The sequence below is a fragment of the Hemicordylus capensis genome, chromosome 12 (genome assembly GCF_027244095.1).
Source record: "Hemicordylus capensis ecotype Gifberg chromosome 12, rHemCap1.1.pri, whole genome shotgun sequence".
Taxonomy (NCBI): Eukaryota; Metazoa; Chordata; class Lepidosauria; order Squamata; family Cordylidae; genus Hemicordylus; species Hemicordylus capensis.
In genome coordinates, this window is record NC_069668.1 from 7,409,034 (window position 1) to 7,434,900 (window position 25,867).

Consider the following 25,867-nt stretch of genomic DNA (forward strand, 5'->3'; position numbering starts at 1 on the left):
ACCAATTGGTGTCAGATTTGGAACCCCAAGGCCCACCAACTAAGCAGGCAGAATCAGTCCAATCGTCCTTACACCGCCCCGCAATTCTCCAGGTCCTTGAATAAACAACAGCAGCCGCCAGTGCAACTATGAAGCTATTCCCCCTCCAGTGGAGGGTAGGCTCACTGACTTCTGTTACATATGGGAATGATTCAGGCCATTCTAGTCCAAACTCAGGCCATAGAAGAAGTTCCATCAACAGACTTAGGTCACAGCGTTCATTCTATTTTGTTTTTAGTACCGAAAAAAGATGGCTCCTGGAGGGCGGTGTTAGACCTCAAAGCTCTCAACAAATACATCAAGAAATGCAAGTTCTGCATGGAAACCCCACACTCCATACTTCAGGCCCTACAAGAGGGAGACTTTCTCACATCAGTGGACCTATAGGATGCATATCTCATCTGCGTACTGCCAGCCCACCACAAATTCCATCGCTTTGCCTACAACAGGCATCACTATCAGTACCGGGTGCTTCTATTCGGCCTCTCATCGGCCCCCTAGGCATTCACCAAAGTGATGGTGGTACTGGTAGCTCACATGCAACTCCAGGGCCTTCACCTGTATCCTTTCTTGGACGATCTCCTCGTCAGATCACAGTCACTACACCAGGCACAGGCAGACTTCCAACAGGTGCTCTGCCTTCTACAGCCACCCAGGTTCCTGATCAATGTCCCCAAGAGCTCTCTCTTTCCATCTCAGCAACTGGAACACCTGGGAGTCAACATTCAGTCTCAGCCAGGCACGATCTCACTAACCCAAGCCAAGAAGTCCAAACTACGGTCCATCATAGCACAACAACTACACAAACCATCTGCAAACCTTATGCTACTGGCCCAGCTACTGGGGGGCACGATCTCATGCAGGTGCATAGCGACTTTACCAGCGGCAAGGGGACAAAGTGCAGCCAGGGGGCTTACATGTGTTTTCTTTGCACACACAAAGCGCTTGCACACATGCCCCAGGCCACACCCCCAGGGCGTGTGCAGAGGGCCAAAATGAGATGGGGTGCGGCACTCCAGTGGCGCTCGCAGCAGTGAGTAGGGAGGCGGTGGTGGCCAGAGCTCCTTCCATGGACCTGCCTGCCACCCAAAGGACATGTTGGCCCATTTTGGGCCCATTTCGGGCCTCTTTGCATGCACAGAGAGCCTCAAAATGGGCAAAAAATGGCCCGACCTGTCTTCTGAGTGGCAGACGGGCCCATGGAAGGAGCTCCCTGCTCCAAGCGCTGCTGGAGCGCCACACCTCGTCTCTGCTACTGCTGCACAGTGGCAGTTTAAAAATATTTTTTTAAAGTAGGAAAAGACGATGATTAGGGGGGACTGGCCTTGGGGGCCCTTTGGAGGCCCCTCAGACCTTGGGGCCTGGGGACATTTGTCCCTCCCCCCCTTGTCCAGTGGACTGTACGCCTGTAATCTCATATTTGAATATTGTTCCATGGGCACGGTGGCACTCCAATGGACACTACTACCTCACCAGGACAACATACTAGCCACTGAACACTACCAGGTCCCTCTGACAGACTCTCTCCAATGTTCTCTGCACTGGTAGTCTTCTCTGGCCCTGGACAAGGCCTCGCCCCTTCGGGCCTCCAACCACATAGTAATCACCATGGATGCCAGCAAAATCGGGTGGGGGGCCCATTGCAGAACGCTTTCATGTGGTCCTACGACGAACTCCACAACAGCATCAACTGGCTGGAGCTTCGGGCAGCCAGGTTGGCACTTCTCACACCAAACCCTCAACCATCGCATCCTCATACGGACGGACAACATAGCACAAAAGTACACCTCATTCGCCAAGGAGGCATGAGATCTCACTTCCGCATGGAAGAAACCGGGACACCTGTGTGATCTGGACAACACCAGGCAGACTGGCTGAGCCATCACCAGATCGATCACGCGGAATGGTGCCTCCATCTGCAAGTGCTTCAACTAATAGTCCACCTCTTCGGTCTGTCAATACTGGACCTCTGCGCATCACCTCTGCCAATACTGGACCTTTGCACAAGTCCTTCTTCAGCAGATACCATTGCCAGCAGGCAGCCAGGATGGATGCACTAGGGCCTCCATGGCCCCAGGGCCTAGTATGAACACTTCCCCCAATTGCATTGATCCCATGCATACTGCAGAGGTTCCAGGAACATCACTCCCAGCTGCTATTGGTGGCACCATTCTGTCCCAGATGACCCTGGTTCTCAGACCTCAACAGCCTGTCCACCAGTCTCCCATGGCCTCTTCCAAACTGGCCAGACCTCCTCGCTCAAGGTCCACTGCATCAACCAGACCCGTCATGGCTTCGCCTGTCTGGCTACTGAACGAGCACTGCTAGCAGCCAAAGGATATTCTAAACACATGCAGGACACTATTCCAGCGGCCAGACATCAATCTACTATACACATTTACCAAACTGCATGGGCATCTTTTCTCAAGTGGGCTTAGGACTAAGCAAATCAAGCCAATGATGACGTCAACACCTCAACGACAAGAATTTCTCCAGGCTGGATTGGACAAGGGCCTATGCCCAGCATAGGAGACGGCTTTCTCTGTCCTCCGACCACAGGCTAAGACCTCACTGTCCACGCACCCAGACATCAAACGCTTCCTAGGAGAGGCATCCAATCTCCCCCCCACCCACCGTGGCACACAGATTTCCTACTTGGAGCCTCCATAAGGTCCTGAATGCCCTTACCCAGGCCCCCTTCAAGCCACTGTCCACCCCAGCTACCAACTTCTTACATTCAAAGTAATATTTCTCATTACTTTGTCCTTACATCAGCCAGGTGAGTGTCTGAGTTGGGAGCATTGTCCATTAGAAAACATCTGTGTATTTTTCAGCCTGACTCCGTGGTCCTCAAACCAGATCCTTCGTTCCGACCCAAGGTCAACTCACAGGAACCAGGAGATCATATTGCCACCCTTCTGCCCTTCACCACCCGAAGGAGGTTCTGTGGCACAAATTGGATGTGCGGAGGGCTCTGGAGATCTGCCTCAGAAGAACGAAGGACATCCGTTGTTTGGACACCCTATTTGTATCATTCCAGCTGGCATCACTTGGGTCCAAGCCAGCCAAGTCCACTCTGGCCGGATGGGTCATGGCCTGCATAACATCAGCATATGAAACACTGCCTTTTCCTCCACCACTTAAAATTACCGCCCACTCCACTAGGTCCCCGCTTGTACGCCATTACAAGCTGTCCGTCTACTAATCATCTCAAGCTGCATTTGGCTGCACAGTGCTCCAGCAAGTGGTCTCTTCCTAGAATCTTTCTAAATCTGTACTACCTAACAATGCTGCCCACCCAGAGACTACCACTTTGGTATGTCCCACTTAAAGGGATATCGTCCTGCACTGGGAGAGAAAGGAACATTGGTAGTCTTACCGTGAAGGTCCTTTTTTCTCAGTATTCGGAGGGTATCCGGCTCATCCAGTGATGTGGGTGTCTGGCCTTTTCCTTCTCCTTCTCCTTCTCTTCCTCTTTTTTCAGCTCATTGGCACACTGCAACCTTCCCTTTGTGCCCTTTCCTGTGATATACTAACAGGTTTTTTGCTATTCTTAGCTGGCATTTGTGTGTGATCTCTGACCACCGCCGATCATGTCAAGTTAATGTTATACTGTTCATGTTCTATCTTCAATATATCTTCTTTTACCTTATGCTTGTTCTGCCATGTTTGCAGTACAGTTCAGCTAGAGTATTGCCTAGTTTCGTGAGAGTCTTGCAACAATCTGTTAGCATCGTGGCAAGACACTCACGAAACTGGGCGGTCCTAGCCCAATGGCACCATGGGATACCCTCCAAACACTGGGAAGAAAAGACCTTTATGGTCAGACTACCAATGTTCCTTTCCCAGTGCCGGGGGAGGTGGGGGCTGGTTTAAAGGAAAAGGAGCCCTCTTGAGCCTTGGAGAAGTCGCTGCCAGTCTGCGTAGACAATACTGAGTTAGATGGACCAAGGGTCTGACTCAGCATACAGCGGCTGCCTTTGGTCCTGCACCATCTGGGAAGGTGTGCGCAGAGTGATGGGAAGTAAAACCCTTCCCATCACTTTCCTCTTAAAAGGGGGAAGAGAAGAGCTGGTCTTGTGGCAGTGAGCATGAATTGTCCCCTTTGCTAAGTAGGCCCCCCTTTGGTTTGCATTGAATGGGAGACAACATCTGAGCACTGTTAGAGATTCCCCTGGCGGGGAGGATGGGGCCCTAGCTCAGTGGAGAGCATCTGTATGCTTGCATGCTGGAGGTCCCAGGTGGGCATCTCCAGGTAGGGCTGGGGGAAATTCCTGTCTGAATCCTTGGAGAGCCGCTGCCAGTCAGTGCAGACAATAATGAGCGAGATGGACCCAGGGTCTGACTCGGTATAAGCCCGCTTCCTGTATTCTCTGAAAGGGGCCCTCTGCAGTACGGTGCAGAAGTCAGCACAGTGAGAAATGGCTCTCACACTGAAGGTGTGGGTTTTGGGGTGGTCCCCCCCCGCCCAAAGTGGCCCCCACTTGGAAATCAGTGCAGAGTGCTGCTACAGATCGCTTGGACGTTCCTTTGTAGAGTCCTGCAGCTTCCCTGGCAAGTGAGTGACTCTCTCCTCCTTCTCCTCCAGGTGCAAAATGCAGGCAGCAAACTGGGCCGACGCTGCGACATGTGCTCCAATTACGAGAAGCAGCTGCAGGTGATCCAGATCCAGGAGGCGGAGACCAGGGATCAGGTGAGTGCCGGCCAGCTTGCTCTCCTGGAAGACCCCAGAGGTCTGTTCTGAACTCCCGAGTAGTGCTGGGCCCGCGCTTCCGCTGGTTGCGTCTCAGTCTGCAGAGTGAAACCGGCCAGACTCTGAACAACAGAGTGAGATGATTCCCGGGGTGGCAAATGGAAGTGAAACTCGCTGTTTTCACGGGCGGTTTTACAGAGCATGTTACAACAGCATGAAAGGAATGAGTGAAATAGGGACTGTTTGGAACGGAATTTAGGAGTGAGATAATACGTCGCACAGGGCTGCACCACTCGGGCTCTCCGGCTGCTGTCGGACTACAACTCCCATGATCCCTGACTCTTGGCTTGCTGCAGGTGATGGGAGTTGCGGTCACACAGCTGGAGGGCAGTGGAGAAGAGTCTTCCAAGCCTCCGTTGCTGTTCGTGCTGGGAAGAAGGGGGTTCGTTGGGCTGATCAGTCCCTGCTAACAGCACATTACAGAACAAGGACGCCTTTGTGCCAGATGCAATAAGAATGTTGTCAGAATACAGCGGCCCCTTCCTTCCCTTCTCTGCACAAGAGTTGTCCATTTTGCCATGTCAGCAATGTCCCAGATTCTCCCCTGCCCCTTCACAAGTCTTCTAACTCGCCCTGGGGTGGCTGGGAGCAGGCTTCTCCTTGCTATTATACATTTTTGCTGCAGTCAGGATTCTTGCCAGTAAAAACACTCTGCTCTTTGCACCGAATGGTTCAAATTGCCTCACTAATACACAACTGAATGGTGACTCAGGTGGCCCCTTCAGCCATTCAGGTTTGTGTGGTTCACATCCACACACTGCTGGGTAGAGACTCAGGGCTTGTTTACAAGATTGGGGGTACCCCAGGGTGGGCTTCAGGGGCTGAACCGACAACCCCTCCTCTAGAATTGCTTCCTCACTAGCACCCCCTCGCCCTGAATTGCGTTCTTCGCTCCCTTTTTATGAGGAATCTTCTCTAACCCTAGGATCCTCTACCGTGTGCTGTGAATTTGGTTTGTATTTGACAGTAAATGAAAGAGCTTTTAGAGGGACACACGCATGCGCGCACACACAATGATCTCACAAGCCTTCTTCCCTTTGGGATAAACATAGACAAAAACACTTGCCCCCTCCAGGGAACAGAAACTGTCTAAGGGGTCAGTTCACCACTAATCCCTCTTCCATGCTGTACAGAAAGCAATAAAATGGATTCAATCTGCAAGCAAGAAGCTTTGAGTTAACATTGGAACGGACCTTTTGCTGAATGGGATTTGAGAGGCAACATTGTAGGAGGGTATTTGACCAGTGTTCCCTGGAAGAGGGGCTCCCAGATGTTGTTGAAGACAACTCCCATCACCCCCAGCCAAAGGCTATTGCAGCTTGGGATGATGGGAGTTGTAGTCAACCTCATCTGGGAATCCCTCTTACAGGGGACACGGCTCTTGACCAGGGAGAAGGGCAGTTCCGGATAATGTTCTTCTTGAAGTGGTGGATGGTACCTTTTTTCTCAATTCAGATTCTAACGGATTGCATAAAAGGTAGACCTCGGGAGATCATTTTAGGGCTGAAGCAACCTGCTCGACTTCTGCAGTGTTCCCCATCACACCCCTGAGTTCACTTCTGTGGTATAATTTGCAAGTTACTTGTAGCTGTAGGGACTCTGAACTCCAGAGTCTCCTACAGCTCTCCTCTCATTTGCATGAGAGCTGAGTCAAGAGCCTCCCAGCTTCTGCCGTGAGCTCTTTTCCTTTCTTTGAACTCACCTTCACCTCCAGTTCAGCCTGGCGGCAAATCGGAGGTTGAAGCAAGTTTTGGGAGTGGTAATCCTATGGTAGCTGAACCTGTAGACAAGTCCCTCCAGGGAAGAGAAACCGGATCCTGTTATTTCTCAGTTTGTCACAGCCTGTATTAAGCTCTGGTGAATCCAGTTCTTACATTTTATGACCCGCACAAAGGCACCGAAGTGAACATCGTTATGCCTGCAGCTATCTGATCTGGCACTTTGAATACATTTGAATTTGCAGTATGCACAGCAGCTGGATATGTGTGAGTTTGCTTTTCAGAGAAGAAAAGGCACTTAGTAAAAGATTTCCACTAAAGTTTTAGGTGGAAAATGGCATCCCATATTCTTTCCACATAAAAATGGAAAGCCAAGCTGATGCATGGAGATCTCTTTCCCAGCCACGCGCCCCCTCCCTGGATGCTGTGTTCTCAGTTAGGGGTTCCCCAGATGATGTTGGACTATAGCCCCCATCATCCCCAGCTACAGTGGCCAGAGGCTGGCAATGATGGGAATTGTAGTCAGACATAATCTGGAGGCCCAAGGTCGAGAACTCCTGTCCTAAGTTCCCAATAGCAACGTATAGAACTATAAAGAGACCAATAACACAGTAGTTTTAAGCCATTTAAATTGATGACTTCCCCAAAATTTGATTTCAGTGAAGGCCAGAGTAGATCTGGCAGATCCCAACAGATCTGGGAATAGTACCTATTCTGGGTTCTTTAATCAAGGTCTTAAGCTGTGAGTTGCCTTTCTACACCCAGATAGAAAGGTTCTTAGAAAGGTTTAGCTGGAATTGTGACAGGTGTGTGTGTGTGTGTGTGTGTGTATAAGAAGCCCCAGTTATGCATTTCAGCTATCCTTTGCTGTTTCCTCATGGATAATGGAAACTCAGATCCAGCTCCAGAGGAAGATGGAATTTCCGTAAGCTTTCGCTTAATTAAGACCTATTCTCTTGCATTGGCTTATTGCCATAATCCAATTTTGCATAGGTTTTCCACTTAAAATCCTTCCTGCTTTCTTTCCCCTAAGGCTTCCAGTTCACAAACAACATGCACCATGTTGTTGAGCAACAAAAGCCCTGACAGACAGTCTTAGTCCTACATTTTAAAAATTCATTATTTTCCCTTCTGTCACATATGGTTGCTTTTGATCTTAATATTCAGTTCAGGCTTGGCACACCACCACTACAGACGACAAATCCATATTAAACTGTTTTGTGTCTTCCAGTGCAGAAAAACACAGTTTAAATCTACTTGAATTTCTCTAACTTGGTAGCAGAGGGCATTTCCCACCAGGGCGTTCATTCCCAGGCGATTGGCATGTTTTGGGCTAAAGGGCTGAAAAGGATTTAGCCCTTTATCAAAGCTGATGATACCTTTTGCACAAAAGGGTTGGCGTTGCCAATGTGTGGGGCGGCGGCAGGGTAACCTCCCTTTCAAAGAAAATAATTCTGTCATGTCCAAGTCTGAGAGCCCCTTCCGTAGAGGGAGAGGCTGCAGTTCAGTGGTGGGGCATCTGCTCCTCATGCAGAACATCCCAGGTTCCATCCTTGGCAGCATCTCCAGGAAGGGCTGTGAAAGACTCCTGGCTGAAGCCTTGGAAAAGCCACTGCCAGTCAGTGCAGACAAAACCGAGCTAGATAGACCAATGGTCTGACTCTGTGTAAGGCTGAATAAGAGAAGAGCGGGTCTGGTGGTGGTCAGCATGACTTGTCCCCTTAGCTAAGCAGGGTCCGGCCTGGTTGCATATGAATGGGAGACTAGAAAGGTGAGCGATCTCTGTAAGAGATTCCCCTCAGGGGTTGGAGCTGCTCTTGGAAGAGCATCTAGGTTCCAAGTTCCTTCCCTGGCGGCATCTCCAAGATAGGGCTGGGAGAGAAGACTCCTGCCTGCAACCTTGGAGAAGCCTCTGCCAGTCTGTGTAGACAATACTGAGTGAGATGGACCTATGGTCTGACTCGGTATATGGCAGCTTCCTAAGACAGCTTCCTAAACTCTGTGCTGGGTCTAGCTCATCCAGTGTCCATGGTGTTGGAGAGAATCTTCTACCAGGGGAACGTGACCCTGATCCTGCCTCTCCACTTCCTCAGATCCTCAGGAGTGCGACAATTAATTCATGGCACATTTATCATGTCTTGCGTCTAACATCCGGATGTTTTCATCGGCCTTTTATTTCCTTCTGTTGAGAGAAATGTGACCCCCACCCCCTTCTCCAAGAACGTTTTAATGGGTGCCCTCTGCTCTAACCACATAGGTGAAGAAACTTCAGATGATGCTGAGGCAAGCCAATGATCAGCTAGAAAAAACCATACGGGAGAAACAGGAGCTAGAGGAGTGCATGAAGCAAACCACCGGAGATGCAGAAAACCAGGTACAGAGTGCCTGTCAGGAGTCCCAAGTCCTCCCTAAAGAGGCGGGGAGTCTGCGGAGGCGTTTGCCCCAGATCTGAAGATTTCAGCCTTGGGTTTCCAGGTGTTATTGGACTACAACTCCCAAGGGCCTTTGGCCATTGTGGCTGGGGCATGATGGGAGAAGTAGTCCAAACAGTATTGGACTACGGTATCCCACCAGCTTTGGAAAATGCTGCCTGTCAAAACAAGAGCTTCTCCACTGCTAATTGCTTTTTAAAAAGACCGTCCAGATGTACCTGTTTTCTCAGACTTAAGTGGAAGTTAATTTTGAATTGTTTTGTTGTTTCCCCCCGCTCAAGGCAAAATTGCTTTGTTTTATTCTGTTTTTCTATTGGTTGTATTTTAACTTGTGTACACTGCCTAGGGATACATGTATCAAGCGATAAATTAATATGATAAATATACAGTATCTGGGGACCCAGGTGTGAGAAGCCCTGTCCTCCTCTCACAAAACTGTCCCTTCATGTGACCCAGGTAGGTCTCAGCGATGATCCTCATTTAACCTGTCAGCACAGGAGTTTTCAAACTCACATCCCTAGATGTTGTTTTCGTTTGTTTTTACATGCATGTTTCATTTATTTTTACACGTATACCCCGGCCTGCTCTTCCTCCGAGGAGCCCTGAGAGGTGTACATGGTTATGTTTATCCTTACAACAACCCTGCAAAGAAAGTTAGGCTGAGAGTTAAGCAGCTGGCCCAGAGTCACCCAGAGAGTTCCATGGCTGAGTGGGGATTTGAACTTGGATCTCCCCGGTCCTAGTCCAACATTCTAACCTCTACATCATAGTGGCCTTGTATGTTTGTGGACTATAACTTCTGTAATCCTCATTCACAGTGGCTAGAAGCCATTTTGGGTGAGGATGTGGCAATTGTAGGAGCCTGGTTTGAGAGTCCTTGTGTTGGCACACACGACCAGCTAAACACACAACAGGCTAGGTGCGAGAGAATAAACCCGCCATGGCCCTTGGCCTTCACATTAAACACCTGTAGCTGAAACAGAGTTCAGTCTCATGGGAAGAAGAGCTGTGTTTAAGATTCGTTTTGATCTGTGATGGCTGCATGTCTTGACTTATGAGCTGGTCTTGTGGTAGCAAGCATGACTTGTCCCCTTAGCTAAGCAGGGTCCACCCTGGTTGCATCTGAATGGGAGACTTGATGTGTGAGCCCTGGAAGAGATTCCCCTTGGGATGGAGCTCTGCTCTGGGAAGAGCAGAAAGTTCCAAGTCCCCTCCCAGGCAGCATCTCCAAGAGAGGACTGAGAGAGACTCCTGCCTGCCACCTTGGAGAAGCCACTGCCAGTCTGTGAAGACAGTACTGAGCTAGATAGACCAAGGGTCTGACTCAGTATCTAGCAGCTTCCTATGTGTTTGTTCTTTTTTTCCTTTGACAGATCTCATCGCTTATTGTCAGAGTTCAGGAGTCCGAGACCTTAATTGCTGATCTACAGCAGTCGTTTTCTCAAGCCCAGAGAAATGTCCAGGACCAGATGGTAAAGAAACGCCGCCTTTGTCTTTTTTTAAAAAAGTGTTATTTCGATGTCACTGGTCCAGTTCCGAAGATCCTTGTGAACATACCACGAGGTTATGTTTATATCCTGCTTTTCAGCCAAGATGGATTCCCAGAGCTGCCTGTAACTAAAACCCATATGGAAGTACTGTATTGTTTGGATATATGGATAGTGGGGCTGAGCCTTCTTTCCTGGCCTCTGGCAATTGGTCACACAGTTCAGGTGCTTTCATCTCAGAGGAAAGCTTAATTTCCCTCTGCTAGAGATTGAAAGTTTAATTTCTTACCATTCCCTGTCTTGGGCAGGAGGCAGTACCAATTCAGGGAACAGAAGAACAGCCCTGCTAGATCAGGCTCAAAGCACAGGAACAGCATCCTGTTCCCCACAGTGGCCCACCAGATGCTTCTGGAAGCCTGTAGGCACACCCTCCCTCCTGCTGTGACCCCCCTGCAACTGGGACTCAGAAGCATCCTGCCTTTGAGGCTGGAGGTGGCCTGTAGCCCTCCGACTAGTAGCCGTTGATAGATCTCTCCTCCATGAAGTTATCCAAACCCCTCTTCAAGCCATCCAGGTTGTTGACTGCCACCACATCTTGTGGCAGAGAATTCCACAAGTTGATTATGTGTTGTGTGAAAAAGGACGTCCGTTTGTTGGTCCTAGATTTCCTGGCAATCAGGAAATCCGGGAAGGGGCAGAGGCGTTGCTGGTGCTGGCATTTCCCTCGCGTTTTACCCACGCTTGCTTCCAAATGGCTGAGACCGGAGCATGACTGGATTGGGGAGTCGTTCTCAAGCTTGCATCCGTTTCTTCATTGCAGGCCATCCTGACGCAGTCCAGGGAGCAGGTGTCCGAAGAGTTGCTGAGACTCCAAAAAGACAACGAAAGCCTCCAGGGAAAGCATGGCCTGCACGTCTCTTTACAACAGGCAGAGGACTTTATCCTGCCCGAATCGGGAGAAGTAAGGCTTTTGGCTTGCCGATTAACCGGAATAATGTTCTGTGGTTCTGGACCGTGAAATGCAACCACACCTGCTTGAGCTTAATAACGTCTTTTTATCATTTAAAGTGTCTGTGTGCACACAAGAATGTTTGTTTCATTGTTTGTTTTTAGTTGTAAATTTTGTGATTCTCAGAAAAAAGTCGCATTCATTTTATTAATTATTTTGTTTTGATTTATTTTTGTATTGCTGTCACTGTGATTGAAGGGTTCTGTGTGGAAAGAAGACCCATTAGAATGTTGGCTAAATTTTGTGGAAGTGTGGGTTGGACTGGACTGCCTTCAGTTCTGGTCTCCCTTTCCCTGCCCCTTTCCCCCTCCCTGGTGGGCTTTTTCTGATCCGTTCTTGCGGTTGGGGAACATGAAAGCTAAAACACATGAACAATGACATTCAGAGCTCTTTGGGGACTCCTGGAATGCTTGCCTTTAATAGTAATGAAGGAAACCAATGGGTCCCATTCATTTACAATTTTCCATTGATCTTCCATTTGTTGCCTTTTCCGTGCCTCCCATATGTTTTCGGTTTTTTATTATTACAAAATGAATGCGTAGCTCTAGTGCACGCACACAAGGATACGTTGGGGTGTCCCACTTGTTGGCATCTTATCATCCAATCATTATGGTAGAGTATCCGTTTGGCAAATGGCTTGACTACCAAGCCATAGGTTGCGATATAGGAAGATGCGGAAAGGCATCATCTCAGACTGCGCAGGAGGAGGCAATGGTCAACCCCTCCTGTATTCTACCAAAGAGAACCACAGGGCTCTGTGGGCGCCAGGAGTCGACACCGACTTGATGGCACAACTTTACCTTTAATCTGTTTGGCATGTCGAAGGTCCCAGGTTCAGTTCCTGGCAGCATCTCCAAGTAGGGCTAGGTGAAACTCCTGCCTGAAACCTTGGAAAGCCACTGCCAGTTCAGTGTAGACACCACCCAGAGGCCTGGACGCTTCTCTGTGTTAATACGGAGCTCTCTCTTGCGGTGGAACGATGCCAGCAATGGCACGGGATTTCCAGCAAAGCCGGCTTTCAAGGCAGGGAAGGTTAAGGAACAAGGAGAGACAAGAGAGTTGCCGGTGAATGAGTTGCTTGCAAAGGTGAGGGAGCTGGAGAGGGAAGCTGCCGGGGCACTTTGTCTAGCAGGAGGCAAGGCGTTGGTGAACGTTTGTTTTAACAGCATTGCTAAGAGTTTTGAAACAAATTGAGGAGTGTTTAGCCATCTTAACCTTTGTTTTAAGAAAGACATAAAAGCACAGAGAGCTTTATGGAGGAGAGCTGGGCTTGTGGCAGCAAGCATTGTCCCCTTTGCTAAGCAGGGTCTGCCCTGGTTTGCACTGGGTTGGGAGACTCCCTGTGAGCGTTGTCAGATTCCGCTTTGAGGATGGGGCCGTAGCTCTGTGGCAGAGCATCTGCTTGGCATGCAGAAGGTCCCGGGTTCGATCCTGGCAGCATCTTTGGGTAGGGCTGGGAGAGACTCTTGCCTGAAACCTTGGAGAGCTGGCTGCTGCCAGTCTCAGTAGACAGTACTGAGTTAGGTGGACCAAAGGCCTGACTCGGTAGAAGGCAGCTCTCTATGTTCATGTTCCAAAGTTGGCTTTAATAACTATGGTGCTGAAAATCTTGAAACTGACTGAGTGTGGTTTAGCCATTTTAACCACAAAATAACCCACACAAGCACCTTTGCATAGCAAAGTGAATTTTGGCCTCCCCATCCAATTACGTGTGTGTGTGTGTGTGAGAGTGAGTGAGTGAGTGAGAGAGAGAGAGAGAGTGTTCATATTAAGAAATTTGTCATTAATGTATCTTTATGATGGGGGAAAGAGAGAAATAACTTCAGAGGAAGAGTTCTAAGCAACTGGAGATGCTTTTTTATTTGTGTTGGAACTTATATTGCTTTACATATATGCAATCAAGGAGTGCTGCAAGTTTTGTTTATGAAGTGAGTTTCCAATCATTCAGAAGTCCCAGAACAGAATCATTCAGAACATATGAACCCCATGAAGGCTGAAAAATGAGTCTGGTTCCTTAATTCTTGGGCTGGCTCCTAGGTTAAAAAACAAACATCCAAGGCCTGTCTACTTTGCTAAGCAGGGTCTGCCCTGGTTTGGGTTTGAGTGGGAGACGTGTGAGCACTGTAAGATATTCCCCTGAGGGGAAGGGGCCGCTCTGGGAAGAGCACCGGCATGCTTGCATGCAGAAGGTTCCCTCTCTCCAAGATAGGGCTGAGAGAGACTCCTGCCTGCTGCAACCTTGGAGAAGAATATAAGAACATAAAAACAGCCCTGCTGGATCAGACCCAATGAGGCCCATCTAGTCCAGCATCCTGCATTTCACACAGTGGCCCACCAGATGCTGCTGGAAGCCACAGGCAGGAGTTGAGGGCATGCCCTCTCTCCTGCTGTTACTCCCCTGCAACTGGTACTCAGAGGCATCCCGCCTTTGAGGCTGGAGGTGGCCTGTAGCCCTCTGACTAGTAGCCGTTGATAGACCTCTCCTCCATGAAGTTATCCAAATCCCTCTTAAAGCCATCCAAATGTTTTGGATTATGTGTTTTGTGAAAAAGTACTTCTAAATTTCTTGGCAACCAATTTCATGGGATGACCCCTGGTTCTAGTGTTATGTGAGAGGGAGAAGAATTTCTCTCTGTCCACTTCCTCCACACCATGCATGATTTTATAGACCTCTATCATGTCTCCCCGCGGTTGTCTTTTTTCTGAACTAAGTAGCCCCAGGTGTTGTAGCCTTGCCTCATAAGAAAGGGCCCCTGATCATCTTGGTTGCCCTCTTCTGCACTTTTTCCAGGTCTACAATGTCCTTTTTGAGATGTGGTGACCAGAATTGTACGCAGTACTCCAGGTACACCATAGTTTTCCTGCCTGCGACCTTGGAGAAGCCGCTGCCAGTCTGTGTAGACAATACTGAGCTAGATGGACCTATGGTCTGACTCTGTATAAGGCAGCTTCCTATGTTCCTAGACTTCTCTTACCCTTTCAGCGCTTGCCTTTGGGCGAAGAGGACGGGATTCTAATCCCTGACTGTGTTCCAACCCTGCTCTGGAAATCTCACCCCAGTAGCTGCCTGTGCTCAGAAATCTCCTATCTTTGAGGATCCTGCCCGTTTGCTACTTAAAATCGGTCTTTGCTGCCGGAGAGTCCTCAGTCCGTAACCCTTTCTCCAGATTCTCCTCTCTGCTTTCCCCCACTCTTAAAAAACACTGGGGAGACTGCACATTGGGTGCTTGTAGGGCATCCGGCATGGCTGTCTCCCTTCTGGGTGTCCGTTTCTTTCGCCACTTACAAAAATATCTTTTGAATTGGACCCAAGCAATTTCCATGGTGTTATGCAGAGGGTCCTTTGCCATGGATGGAGGGTGTGTGTGTGGCAAAAGTCATATGTTGGCTTGAAATCCTGCAAACCTTTGCAGACGTAGATCTTTGCAAACTGTTTTTCAGGGACTCCGCGAGCTGGTCCTCAAATACCGTGAAGACATCATCAGTGTCTGGACGGCAGCAGATCACCTCGAAGAGAAACTGAAGGCAGAGATCTTCTTCTTGAAAGAACAGATTCAGGCGGAGCAGTGTTTAAAAGAGAACCTAGAAGAGACCCTACAGCTGGAAATTGAGAACTGCAAAGAGGAATTAGGTGAGGGAGAGGGCAAGAGATCCCCCATCGCCTCTTGCCTTTATGTAGCACTCTTTAGGTGTTTTGTATATCTTCAGTCCTCCTTACATCAAAGCATCACTCTCTCCAAATGCAAAGCATCACTCTCTCCAAATGCAAAGCATCACTCTCTCCAAATGGCAGGTTGCATCCCAAGAAGCCCTCAACCGAGTCGTGATTGGATGTGCGTAACAAGCAAACGCTTGAAATTGTAAGGCTCTAGAGCAGGGTTTCTTAACCTTGGGCCCCCAGATGTTGATGGACTACAAATCCCAGAAACCCTTGCACAGTGGACATGGCTGGGGATTCTGGGAGTTGTAGTCCATCAACGTCTGGGGGCCCAAGGTTAAGAAACCCTGCTCTAGAGCAAGGCTGCACAACTCTGGCCCTCTGGCTACAGTTGGACTGCCACTCCCACCACCCCGGACTATTGGCCGCTGTTCCTGGGGATGTTGGGAGTTGCACTCTGTCAATCACAGGAAGGCTGAAGTTAACCTGGGAGCTCAGTTTGCAAGCATGGTTTGAAACTCCCAAAGACCACCCCTATGGATAGGCATTTACAGACCCACGTACTAGTGGCCAGTGCCGCCCCCCCCCCCCCCCCGTGGGCAGGACATCCAGCCCCACACAGATCTCCTCCCCAGAAGTCTCATTTCCACTGCCATTTTTGAGAAGATTAAAAAAGCAGGAGGAATCCTTTCCAAGCAGTTGGAGAGGGCTCCCCCCGTTGTTGACCCTCTCCATCTCCCAGAGCAAATGACAGTAGACCTGCTTCTCCTAAGCCCTCTACCTGTGTGCCAGAAAAGGATCCAAGGGAGGAGAGGGGCCTGGTGGCGAACTGCACCTAATGGCTGGCTAGAGAGCCAAGCCAGAAGGTGTGGGGCCCCTGCCTTTGGAATGAGACGCAAGTTTCCCCCACCCCGCTCTCTTGCAGCTGCTGCTTCCGGCCTACGAGTGGAACTGGAGAGGATGAGGGTGGCCAAGGAGCAGGTAGGAGGGTCCGTCCGGGTACTTTCAGGGCTGTACCCCACACACACACTCTATAGGAAAGGTGCCTGTCCTGTGTCTGGGGTTGCCATGATCGCCCCTGTGTGGAATACGTGGATGGGGACCCTGCACCTAGAAGCTGCAGTTGGCCTAGGATCCTGGGGGGTGGGGTGAGGGAATCGTGGCTTGAGACATCCTCCATCCGTGGTGTCATGGAGGCCGGGACCTCGTCTTTCCCAAGTGGCTCTAGATTCACAAGTTTTCTAGGGTGTGTGTGTGTGTGTGTGAGAGAGAGAGAGAGAGAGAGAGAGAGGAGTGTGTTTGTGTTCCCTATAACAGTTATTCTTACATGTTGACTACTTCACCCCCCTGCATTTGCAGGAGATGGTGGGATTTGTAGTCCACATTTATGTATTTGACATTTCTATATCCCACCCAAAACTCGCATCTCTGGGCAGAGACCTACATCTGGGAATCCCTATGGTAGGGAACCCTGGTGTGTGTGTGTGTGTGTGTGTGTGTGTGTGTGTGTTGGAAGGGGCTTCCTGTCTGTGGGCTCCTGTTAATTTCCCCCCATTCTGACCCCCACGCCCAAGCAGTGATCCACAAATCTACCTTGACAGCTTAGAACAGGATTGGGCAACTTGTTTGCAGCTGCCTTGCCATGGTTTTCTTGCTGCTGCCCCAAGTCCTTTAGATGCACCTAGTTCCACTTTGAGCGGTCCTGGACTGTGTTGAACTGATGCATGCCGTTCAAGGTTAGCCTCGAATGCCAGCCGGGGAGCCGGTGGAGGCTGCTCTGTTCGGGACTCAGCTGCTCGTTTCCTTCTCCTTGACTCCCCAGTTGGAGGCTACCTTGAAGGAGAAAGTGCAGCAGCTAGAAGGCTTACAAGAAAGGAGGAGCTGCCTGGAAGAGCAGCTGAAGAAGGAGACCGCGGCAAAGGTAAGCCGAGATGAAAATGGAGGGTTGCGTCATGGACACCCCTCAAAGGTCTTGGGGCTGGGAGCGGGTGGGAGGAGGGGACGCAGAGGGCTGGCTTTTCACACTGAAGAAAGTGAGCCCTTGCTTCGGGATCTGGAGTAGGCTTTGGACTGCTCTGTAAATCATCCTCTGGAGTCGGAGGTGGCCGCTGCCTTTTCAGAAGGCAGCAGAATTCAGCGGGCCGGAGAGATGCTTCTGAGATGCTTCACAGGGAGATCCCCACTGCATGTATGCCCTGATGGGGTCTCAACTGGCAGCGGCTCACCAGGGAAGAGCCCTTGGGGGTTGCAGGGGAGACCTCTGGGAGCATGTCAGCCAATTCCACACAAGGGACGGACAATCCAGCGGCTGGGAGCGTCTTTGTTGGGAACTGCCTGGAGCTGTTGAGAGCAGGCAGTACATAAATGGAATAAATGGACTGGTGCTCCCCTGCTAACCAGAGCTGCTCAGATTCAGCCCCCCAGCCATAGTGGGGCAACCCCTCCCCATTATTCCTCTATAACGTCACGAAATTTTGTGTAGTGGCCAGCAGAACTGGGCAAGACTTAATGCCTAATACAATGCACGTATGTTAATAACATTGGATGGATTCTAATTAAACCTGGAGTTGCCGCTTGCAGGAGTTCAGTCTAGCTCAATAATCCTTATGTTGCAAATTGTATCATATTATGATCTCTGTTGTAATTGTCTTTGATTTTACTGCTGGTCCAACTCAATAATCAGATGGATTATTCTTGACCATTGGCCACTGGCTGGGGATGATGGGATGTGTAGTCCAACAAGAGCTGGTCTGGCCCCCTTTGCTTAAGCTGAGTTGTTTTGGGATGGGAGACGACATGTGTGAGCCCTGCAAGATGTTCCCCTGAGGGGATAAGGGGGAATCCGCTCTGGGAAGAGCACCGGCCTGCTTGCAGCATGCAGAAGGTTCCCAGTCCCCTCCCTGGCAGCATCTCCAAGATAGGGCTGGGAGAGAAGACTCCTGCCTGCAACCTTGGAGAAGCTGTTGCCAGTCACTGTAGACAGTTCTGAGCTAGATGGACCAAGGGTCTGACTCAGTAGAAGGCCACTCCCTGTGATCCAAATAGCTTCAGTAAGAGTTGGCAGCTGTAGGCCTGCCTAGACTCAAGCACCACATTTCATTTAGGGAACAATCCCTCCTGAGGATGCTGTTCCTGCTTGGACCTTCTCCTAGCTACAAGGAGGCCGGAGTGATGGGGCGTTGTCAGCAGACGCCCCTTGACTAGACAAGGCTATTTGTGGGGACCTGGAATCTGAGGAGAGCTGGTCTTGTGCTAGCAAGTGTGATTTGTCCCCTGTGCCAAGCAGGGTCTGCCCTGGTTTGCATTTGAATGGGGGACTGCGTGTGATGTGAGCACTGTAAGAGATTCCCCTTAGGGGATGGGGCCACTCTGGGAAGAGCATCTACATGCTTGCATGCAGGAGGTTCCAGGTTCCCTCCCTGGCAGCATCCCCAAAGTACAGGGCTGAGAAAGTCTCCTGCCTGCAATCTGGGAGAAGCCGCTGCCAGTATCAGCTGTAGACAGTACTGAGCTAGATGGACCAAGGGTCTGACTCAGTATATGGCAGCTTCCTATGATTGCAGTTGTGCAGGCCTGCTCTAAAGCCATGGCTTTATTGCCAGAAGTATGCCACGGTAAGCGTGAAATACACACTGTCTTGGAGCAGTGCAATGAAGGAAAAGGCGAAGGGACGCTGAGACGCCTTTGTGTGAAGGGGAGATTTGTCGTATTGACACAGTCAGTGCCTGAACACGAAATCGCCAGTACTCTGAGCCTCCAGACTCTCAGGTGCCATCACTGGCCGATCCCGGTCCCTTTGATGCAAAATCAAGGTGCTCTCTTCTCCCGCCCCCCCCATTTCAGGCAAACCTGGAGCAGTTGATGTTTGAGGAGAAGGACAAGGCGCAGCGGCTTCAGACCGAACTGGACGTCAGCGAGCAAGTGCAGAGGGATTTTGTAAAGCTGTCTCAGACACTTCAGGTAATAATAAGTGTTGTTCATATGGCCCATTGCAAAAGGTTCTCTGGGTGGCGAGCCAAGGGCCCGTGGGCAATTTCGGTAGTCTCAGCTCTGAGGCAATGAACAGGGCAGTGCGGGTCTCTTTCAGAGTTTTCCGCATTCTGTCTGAAGGAGATGGATGTCGTGGTTATGGATGATTTTGCTCTGAAGTGTGTGTGGAATTCAAGTGGGTGTGTATTCTGAGCCTACACAGGCTAATGGGGTGGTTCTGTTCTGTGGGGTGTTCTTCTTACCAGTGTCCCCAGTCACAGGGATTTCCAGCTCTTGACTACAACTCCCATCATCCCCAGCTGCAATGGCCTTTGGCTGGGGATGATGGGAGTTGTTGTCAGCAACATCTGGGAGTCCCTGTGATCAGGAGCAATAGCTTCTTACCTAGATCCGGGTGGCTGTAGTTCTTAAAAGCATATCTGGAATTAAATTTCAAAATGCCACTTGCAATCTTTTGGGAAGCGTGAAATAACTTGATTTAACACACACCAACTATTGGTTCATCTTGGAAGGCAAGTTTCATCTTTAATGTCTTCTCATTATAGGAACATGCTAGCATAAAAACAGCTTCAAAATGGCGTGTCCTTTAAATCAGCACTACTGATCAAAATCGTTTTCCTCCTAACCAACTATAAAGCTTTAGTTGGTTTTACTACTTATTTTGAATTTTACGAATGCAACGATTATGAATTGTGAAGTTTCTCCTGAAAACTGGAGCCATCTCCAGTACATGCTAATCTAGTTCTGGAAGGCCGTAATGGTCATGCGCAAACCAACTGGCTCATCCACCGCCTCCTGTTCCCAATTCTTAGGTCCAGCTGGAACGGATCCGGCAAGCTGACTCCCTGGAAAGAATCCGCGCTATCCTCAACGATACAAAACTGACAGACATTAATCAACTTCCTGAGACATGACACCCTCCGGAGCGGGGCTGTAAGGCTTCATTTTGGGGGTCTTTTTTTTTTAAAGGGAAAAAAACCCCCCTCATCTTTATAGCAAAACATTAATTATTATTTAACTCTAATGGAGAGAACGGAAGATGGAACAGAAGAGCAGAGGCCCAGGCTTAAGTTTCTGGAAGGGAGAGAGATTTGGAGGAAAGTAAGTATTGGAGAGAAATCACGATGTGCGCAGGGGGCTCGGTGGCTCTGTCCACCTTCAGTGGGGTCAGGCTGAACAACCGACCTTCTCCGCTTGCTCACTTTGAACCTAACTGCAGGACACACTCCTTCTTCCCCCCGCCCAAATAAAAATGCTGTTATGAAGGTAGCTGTTGGAAACTAGATCCCCCTTCCCCAAGTCGGTTGGAAGGAAGCCGTGGTGGCCACCCCACTACTGACGGACTGGTCCACAACAGTATTTAGCTAGCTGGCGAGCAGAATGTGGTGGTGGTATAGTATGCTGTATAGATATTTTATATTAAAATGTGGATTTTTTTGCAGGACACTGGGGATTGGGTTGGGTTCACGAGCGCAGTGCTCTTTTCTTGTCCCTTGTCTGTTGTCCTGGGAGAGCCTGAGTTGGCATTGAGGACACCATGGGAATAGTCAGAGAGCAGAAATCCACCAATTGAAAACGCATCATGAGAAGGGGAGAGTTGAGGGCCAGACAACTAAAATCCTGGGAGTGGGCAAGAACACTGAAAGGCACCCCAGCAATGATGTTCTCTCTGAGCTAATGTTTCAGCCTTTCCCTCGTTGTGGGGTGGGTCCTAATGTGTGGTGGGTTTCCCCCATGCAGTGGGGGGAAGAGGAATGAATCCTGTCTTAAATCTAGAGGATGCAAGTCAACTTTTGGTGTCTGATTTAAACAGAAACTGTCAACAGCAAGGGGCGGCCAGCCTAGGTCAGAGAAGGTGCCCCCTCCCCTGTAGATTTTGGAAGCTCTTAAATGCAATGCCCTTGGTAGCTGTTGGCTGCTCTTTGCAGATTCTTAGTCCTTGGGCTCTCCAGTTTATACGTTGCGATGATGTTGCAGTGCTACAACAGAGTGGTACTTGTGAAACAGCAGTGGAACTTGGATTGAATCTTTCTTGAATGTTCTCCCTTGGAAGAAGGCTGCTTTGGGCACAATCGCCTTCCTGGTGTGGGGAATCTAAATGTAAAGTTTGCTAGGAAGGGAGGGAGCACACCTGGCCTGCAGGTAGGATAGAATCTGTTGTGGAATTTGGATAACCTCTGGCTTTGGCAGAGATGGTATGAAACTGGACTCGTCATGTGGTCTGCCTGTCTCCCTTTGGACGTGTGTTATTTCACCTCAGCCAGGAGGTTCCATACTCTCCCACCCGATGCCCTGTGCAAGCTTGTAACTTCCGAGAGGGTTGTGTTTTATTTTTAATTAAATAAATGAGCTTTGTGTGAAATAACGGTTCCCCTTCTTACCCATCACCAGGGCCTCTGCTCTCTCTTTCCCCATAGTTGGCAGAACAACTGCTGTGGGTCAGCCACCATGGGCTTGGGGGCCATCTTTTTATAGTCTCCTCTCCTGTCCGTCTTCCTGCTCCCCAGAGCTCAGCAGTGCACGCACAAAGCTGGAGATGAGGCTAGCATGCTCCTCTTGAACTTCTAATCATGTTTGGCACTAGGAATTTGCCTCTGGCCCAAACAATTGGTCTGAATTCCACTGTGTGTGTCTTATCAGCGTAAACTGGAGAATTGCCGTAAGACGCTCATCCTCTACAGAATGGCCCACGGTGCACAGAGGGCCATTTTGGCTAAGAGTCCATCTCTGATGGCAGCCTTTTGGTAGCTCCCTTCCATGTGGATTTTGTCTCCAAAACGTGGTAGCGATCACTGAAGAACGAACAGTTCCTCTCCAACAATCTGCTTTCACAAGCCTCTTTAACTTGGGTCCAAGGGAAGGGTTCTGTACTCTCTTCTGACTTCCTTGGTCACCCAAAAGAAATTTGAAGCACTGCTAAATCTTCGGGAAAGAGCAAGGTGCGTTCAAAGACTCCTCTGTCCCGTTCTGTCAGAAAGTGTCCTGGACAACAAGACCACACCCCCACACCTCCGGTCTGCTTCCATTTTAACAGCTTGTGTAAAAAGCAGCTCAAAGGGAAGTGGCTTGAGTCTGGCTAGAGTAGAGCTGTAGTTCCCATCCTGGGTTCCTCCAGATGTGGCTGGACTACAACTCCCATCACGCCCAGCTACAATTTATGATGGGAGCAACATCTGGAGGAACCCTGGTTGGGGACCACGGGAGTAGAGAGTTGTGTGCAACCCACCATGATACTCTATGGTCCATGGCACAAGTGACTGTTTTGGTATGGAAGTGAGGTTTGTCGGTCCCATCCCGAGAATTGCCATAGGACGCTCATCCTCTGCAGAAAGGCCCACGGTGCACAGAGGGCCATTTTGGCTAAGAGATGTCCCTGGGTCCATGCAGGAGGTGAGAAGCCAAGATCCATGCTGTACACACAGGGTGATGAATTAGATGCTACTCCTTCCATTTCACCCATAGCACACCGGCCTCCCGAGTGAAAAGTGAGCCTCTTTCAAGTGAAATGATCAAACTGTGGATTCAGTCATATTTCTTCCACATTTTAAGCTTGTGCCGAGAAGGCGGGGATGGGATGTTTTGCCTGCTTCATCACAGAAGCTGCCCTGTTGGTGGAAAGGACTGCTTAACTTTTTTCTTACTGACTTTCAGTCTCTGGCACCAAACTGTAGCGACCAGAATGGAGTGCATCACAGTTGCTGCCGCTGGGTGTGGAATAGGCAAGGGAAGCTGGGCAGGTTTTTACTCCATTCTGTATACTTGTACAGTCCTAATACGTGCAAATTAAATCCTAGCCGCATGTCTGGTAATGACCTTGTTCTTGCTAACAGTTAACTGTAACCTCCCCTTCTTGACTCCGGTGGCATCACTGTACAACTTTCCAACATGGATTGGCCGCATCTGATTTTTGGATGAGTGTGGGAGGCGGGGGGGAACCGGAATTATAAATATAGTCCCATAGGTTGTGTTTATTTAAAAACTAAATGGAAATCTGTTAGCCTTTAAGTTCCAACCCAGAGGGTTTGGAGTCCAATGAACTGCATTCCAACAAACCAAGCCACTGGTGTCCTGTGAAACTGTGGATGTAGAATTCTCCTGTCTACCAAACAAAAAAATAAAAAAATTGTAACCATTTGTTAACTGTATTGGAGGTGTATCTTTACAAAAAGTGTTTCAAATTAAAGGAGGAGAAAACAAGTTGCGGACAAGTATGTGGTGGTCCTTCTTCTCTATATAGACACTTAAGTAAAATATGTCTATAATAGCCTTATAAGAATAAAGTGTCAAAGTTCTACTGTTGGCAAAAGCGATCTAGGCTGGTGGCAATGAATGTTAGAGCTTGCTGTTATCCATTATCTGGCCTCCACTCCTGCAGTGGGGGATTGCCAGGATCAAGATCTGACAGATTTAAGTTGCGTAGCACTTGGCATGCTCCCTGCCATGAGTTCAGAGCGTGCCTAAGAAGAAGAGGTTGCAGCAATCAATCCAGCTCAAGTGGCAGAGCGCTGGGGCCATCCAGGCGGGAGATCTCTGCAGGAATGTCACGGCCCTGCTGCAGAACTTGCCCAAGCAATCCCCAACGTGTGTGAGCCGGGGAGGGAGGTGTCAGTCAGTCAGACTTCATTACGATCATAGACCAGCATAAAGGTGATGACATATGGAATGGTACGTAAGGTACATGATACTAAAAATAGTAGAAAGTACACTAGAAGCAGGAGGGCAAAGAAGCCTGAAAAGTCATAAAAATGGTTGTAATGAGAAGACAGAAATACATAAAAGCCCAAGAAAAAAAAGGGCCCACCCTGAGTCACTGAGGCGGTTAAGACTCACTGCCTACCATCTGTGTTGGTCTCAGACAGACACAGAGAGAAAGAAGACAGACTCGTTCAGAGAGACTGAGAAACTCAAAGAGAGAGACAGAGATAGGCACACACAGACACTTAGAAAGGAAAAGTAGTACAGTTGTACAGCAGCAACGCCGTAACTCCAAATCTTGGTTTGACAAGGACTGCATCAGGAAATCAAAGCCAGAAGTGAACCAAGGCAGCGATGGACATGCTCTTGTGGCAGGAAGTGTGAATGGTCCCCCTTTGCCAAGCAGGGCCTGCCCTGGTTGCATTTGGATGGGAGACTACATGTGTGGGCACTGGACAATGGGGCTGCTTTGGGTCTTGCAGGTTCTAACATCTAGGTTCCCAGTTCCCTCCCTGGCAGCATCTCCCAGATAGGGCTGGGAGAGATTCCTGTCTGCCACCTTGGAGAAGCCGCTGCTGCCAGTCTGGGTAGACAATACTGAGTATAAGGCAGCGGCCAGGTGAAAAAGACACTCTCCTAGATATGTGTGTGTGTGTGATACTGGGAAGTTCTCTTGCACAAGCCTCAGAGGGGCAGGGAGCAAGACTCACGAGAGCAGTTCCTGGTACCCTGTGCCAAACGTGTACCAAGCAGGTGTCAAAGAGCAACACACTGCACTGTGGTCTTTGCACAGCTGCCTCTGGTGCAGACACAGCAGCCAACTTATACAGAATGGCCCCAAACTGGAGAGAGAGCCAAGCACTCAAAAAAAAAAAACCACAAAAGAACTGTTTATTCAACAATATGTGACTTTACAAAAGGTCTGCCGATTACCTGGTGTAACAACTTGGTTTATAAATTAGAGGAAGGGCAACTGTCATGGATGGCTGTGTGTTCTGTAGGGCCAGCCGCAGGTGTGTCAGAAGGTCACATGGTTCCGGATGTCATTGATCTGTTTGACCATCTCCTGGATGTGCTCCCCCCTGCAGAAGAAGGAACGTGCCACAGGGATCACCAGAGTTCTGTGCAGACACAGAAAACCGCTGCTTTTAAAGTCAGACAGGAAACTCACTGATGGGCAGAGAGTACAGAGAAGACACGTGGGCTTGAGGGGGGCCTTTGATTCCTCTTGCATGTTCTCCTTTACTGGGGCCCCCACACCTTCACATTGTCTCCCACTAACAGAACGGCACAGCTATTAAGATGCATGGATACTTACATGGAGTACGAGTGCCAAACGTGTCCCAGGTGACCATCTGAAGGGCACAGGGTAGCAGCCTTGTGGAAGTAAGCAGCTCTGGCCTTAGATAGGTACATTGGTACTCACCGTGAAGGTGTCTTCTGGCTGGTGTAGAAGAGGTCACCCAAGCTTGGGATTACATCCCCCCCACATGCTCCAAAAGGCAGGAAGTAGTCATACTTGAAGATCCTTAACCCAGTGCATGTGGGCGGATCTCCTCAGTGCTTAAAACAGCTCAAGCTACGGAATGAAAACCACAGAACACAACAGAGAATATACAACAATATACAAACAATAATGCGGAGAAAGACAGAAAAACTGTCCCCCTACAACCAGATCATCAGCTCCAGCCTAACACAACCCGGGCGGGCCTTGGGTGACCTCTTCTACACCAGCCAGAAGACACCTTCACGGTGAGTACCAATGTACCTTTCTCGGCTGGTGTAGGAGGTCACCCAAGCTTGGGACATACCACAGCACCAACCACGGGAGGGAAAATACCCAAGCTGGAGCTACTGACCCGGAAGGACCTGTTGCAGGACCCTCCGACCAAATGCTGCTCTGGCAGCTTCATGTTCATCCAACTTGTAATGCCTTGAAAATGTAAAAGGCAACGACGAAGTAGCCGCCTTGCAAATCTCTTCATGGGACACCGGTGAAGATAACACAGTGGAAGTGGCTGCCGATGTAGTTGAGTGCGCCGTAATCTGACCAGGCACCGAAAGTTTCTGGGCTTCATACAACATC

General features: G+C 49.5%; 2 protein-coding genes across 2 annotated transcripts in view; one reads left to right on the plus strand and one right to left on the minus strand.

Annotated features, from left to right (window-relative positions):
- RABEP1 (rabaptin, RAB GTPase binding effector protein 1) overlaps positions 1–23,283 on the plus strand; it is an 87,234-nt gene extending 63,951 nt beyond the window's left edge. The window contains exons 10-18 of the mRNA XM_053274973.1: positions 4,628–4,732; positions 8,768–8,884; positions 10,316–10,414; positions 11,250–11,390; positions 14,880–15,069; positions 16,022–16,077; positions 16,919–17,017; positions 18,940–19,056; positions 19,899–23,283. Coding sequence (XP_053130948.1) covers positions 4,628–4,732; positions 8,768–8,884; positions 10,316–10,414; positions 11,250–11,390; positions 14,880–15,069; positions 16,022–16,077; positions 16,919–17,017; positions 18,940–19,056; positions 19,899–20,000 — 1,026 coding nt within the window. The 3' untranslated portion in view covers positions 20,001–23,283. The remainder of the gene's footprint in view (positions 1–4,627; positions 4,733–8,767; positions 8,885–10,315; positions 10,415–11,249; positions 11,391–14,879; positions 15,070–16,021; positions 16,078–16,918; positions 17,018–18,939; positions 19,057–19,898) is intronic.
- A 1,371-nt stretch (positions 23,284–24,654) lies between these two features.
- NUP88 (nucleoporin 88) overlaps positions 24,655–25,867 on the minus strand; it is a 32,522-nt gene continuing 31,309 nt past the window's right edge. Inside the window, exon 17 of the mRNA XM_053274587.1 lies at positions 24,655–24,863. Coding sequence (XP_053130562.1) covers positions 24,800–24,863 — 64 coding nt within the window. The 3' untranslated portion in view covers positions 24,655–24,799. The remainder of the gene's footprint in view (positions 24,864–25,867) is intronic.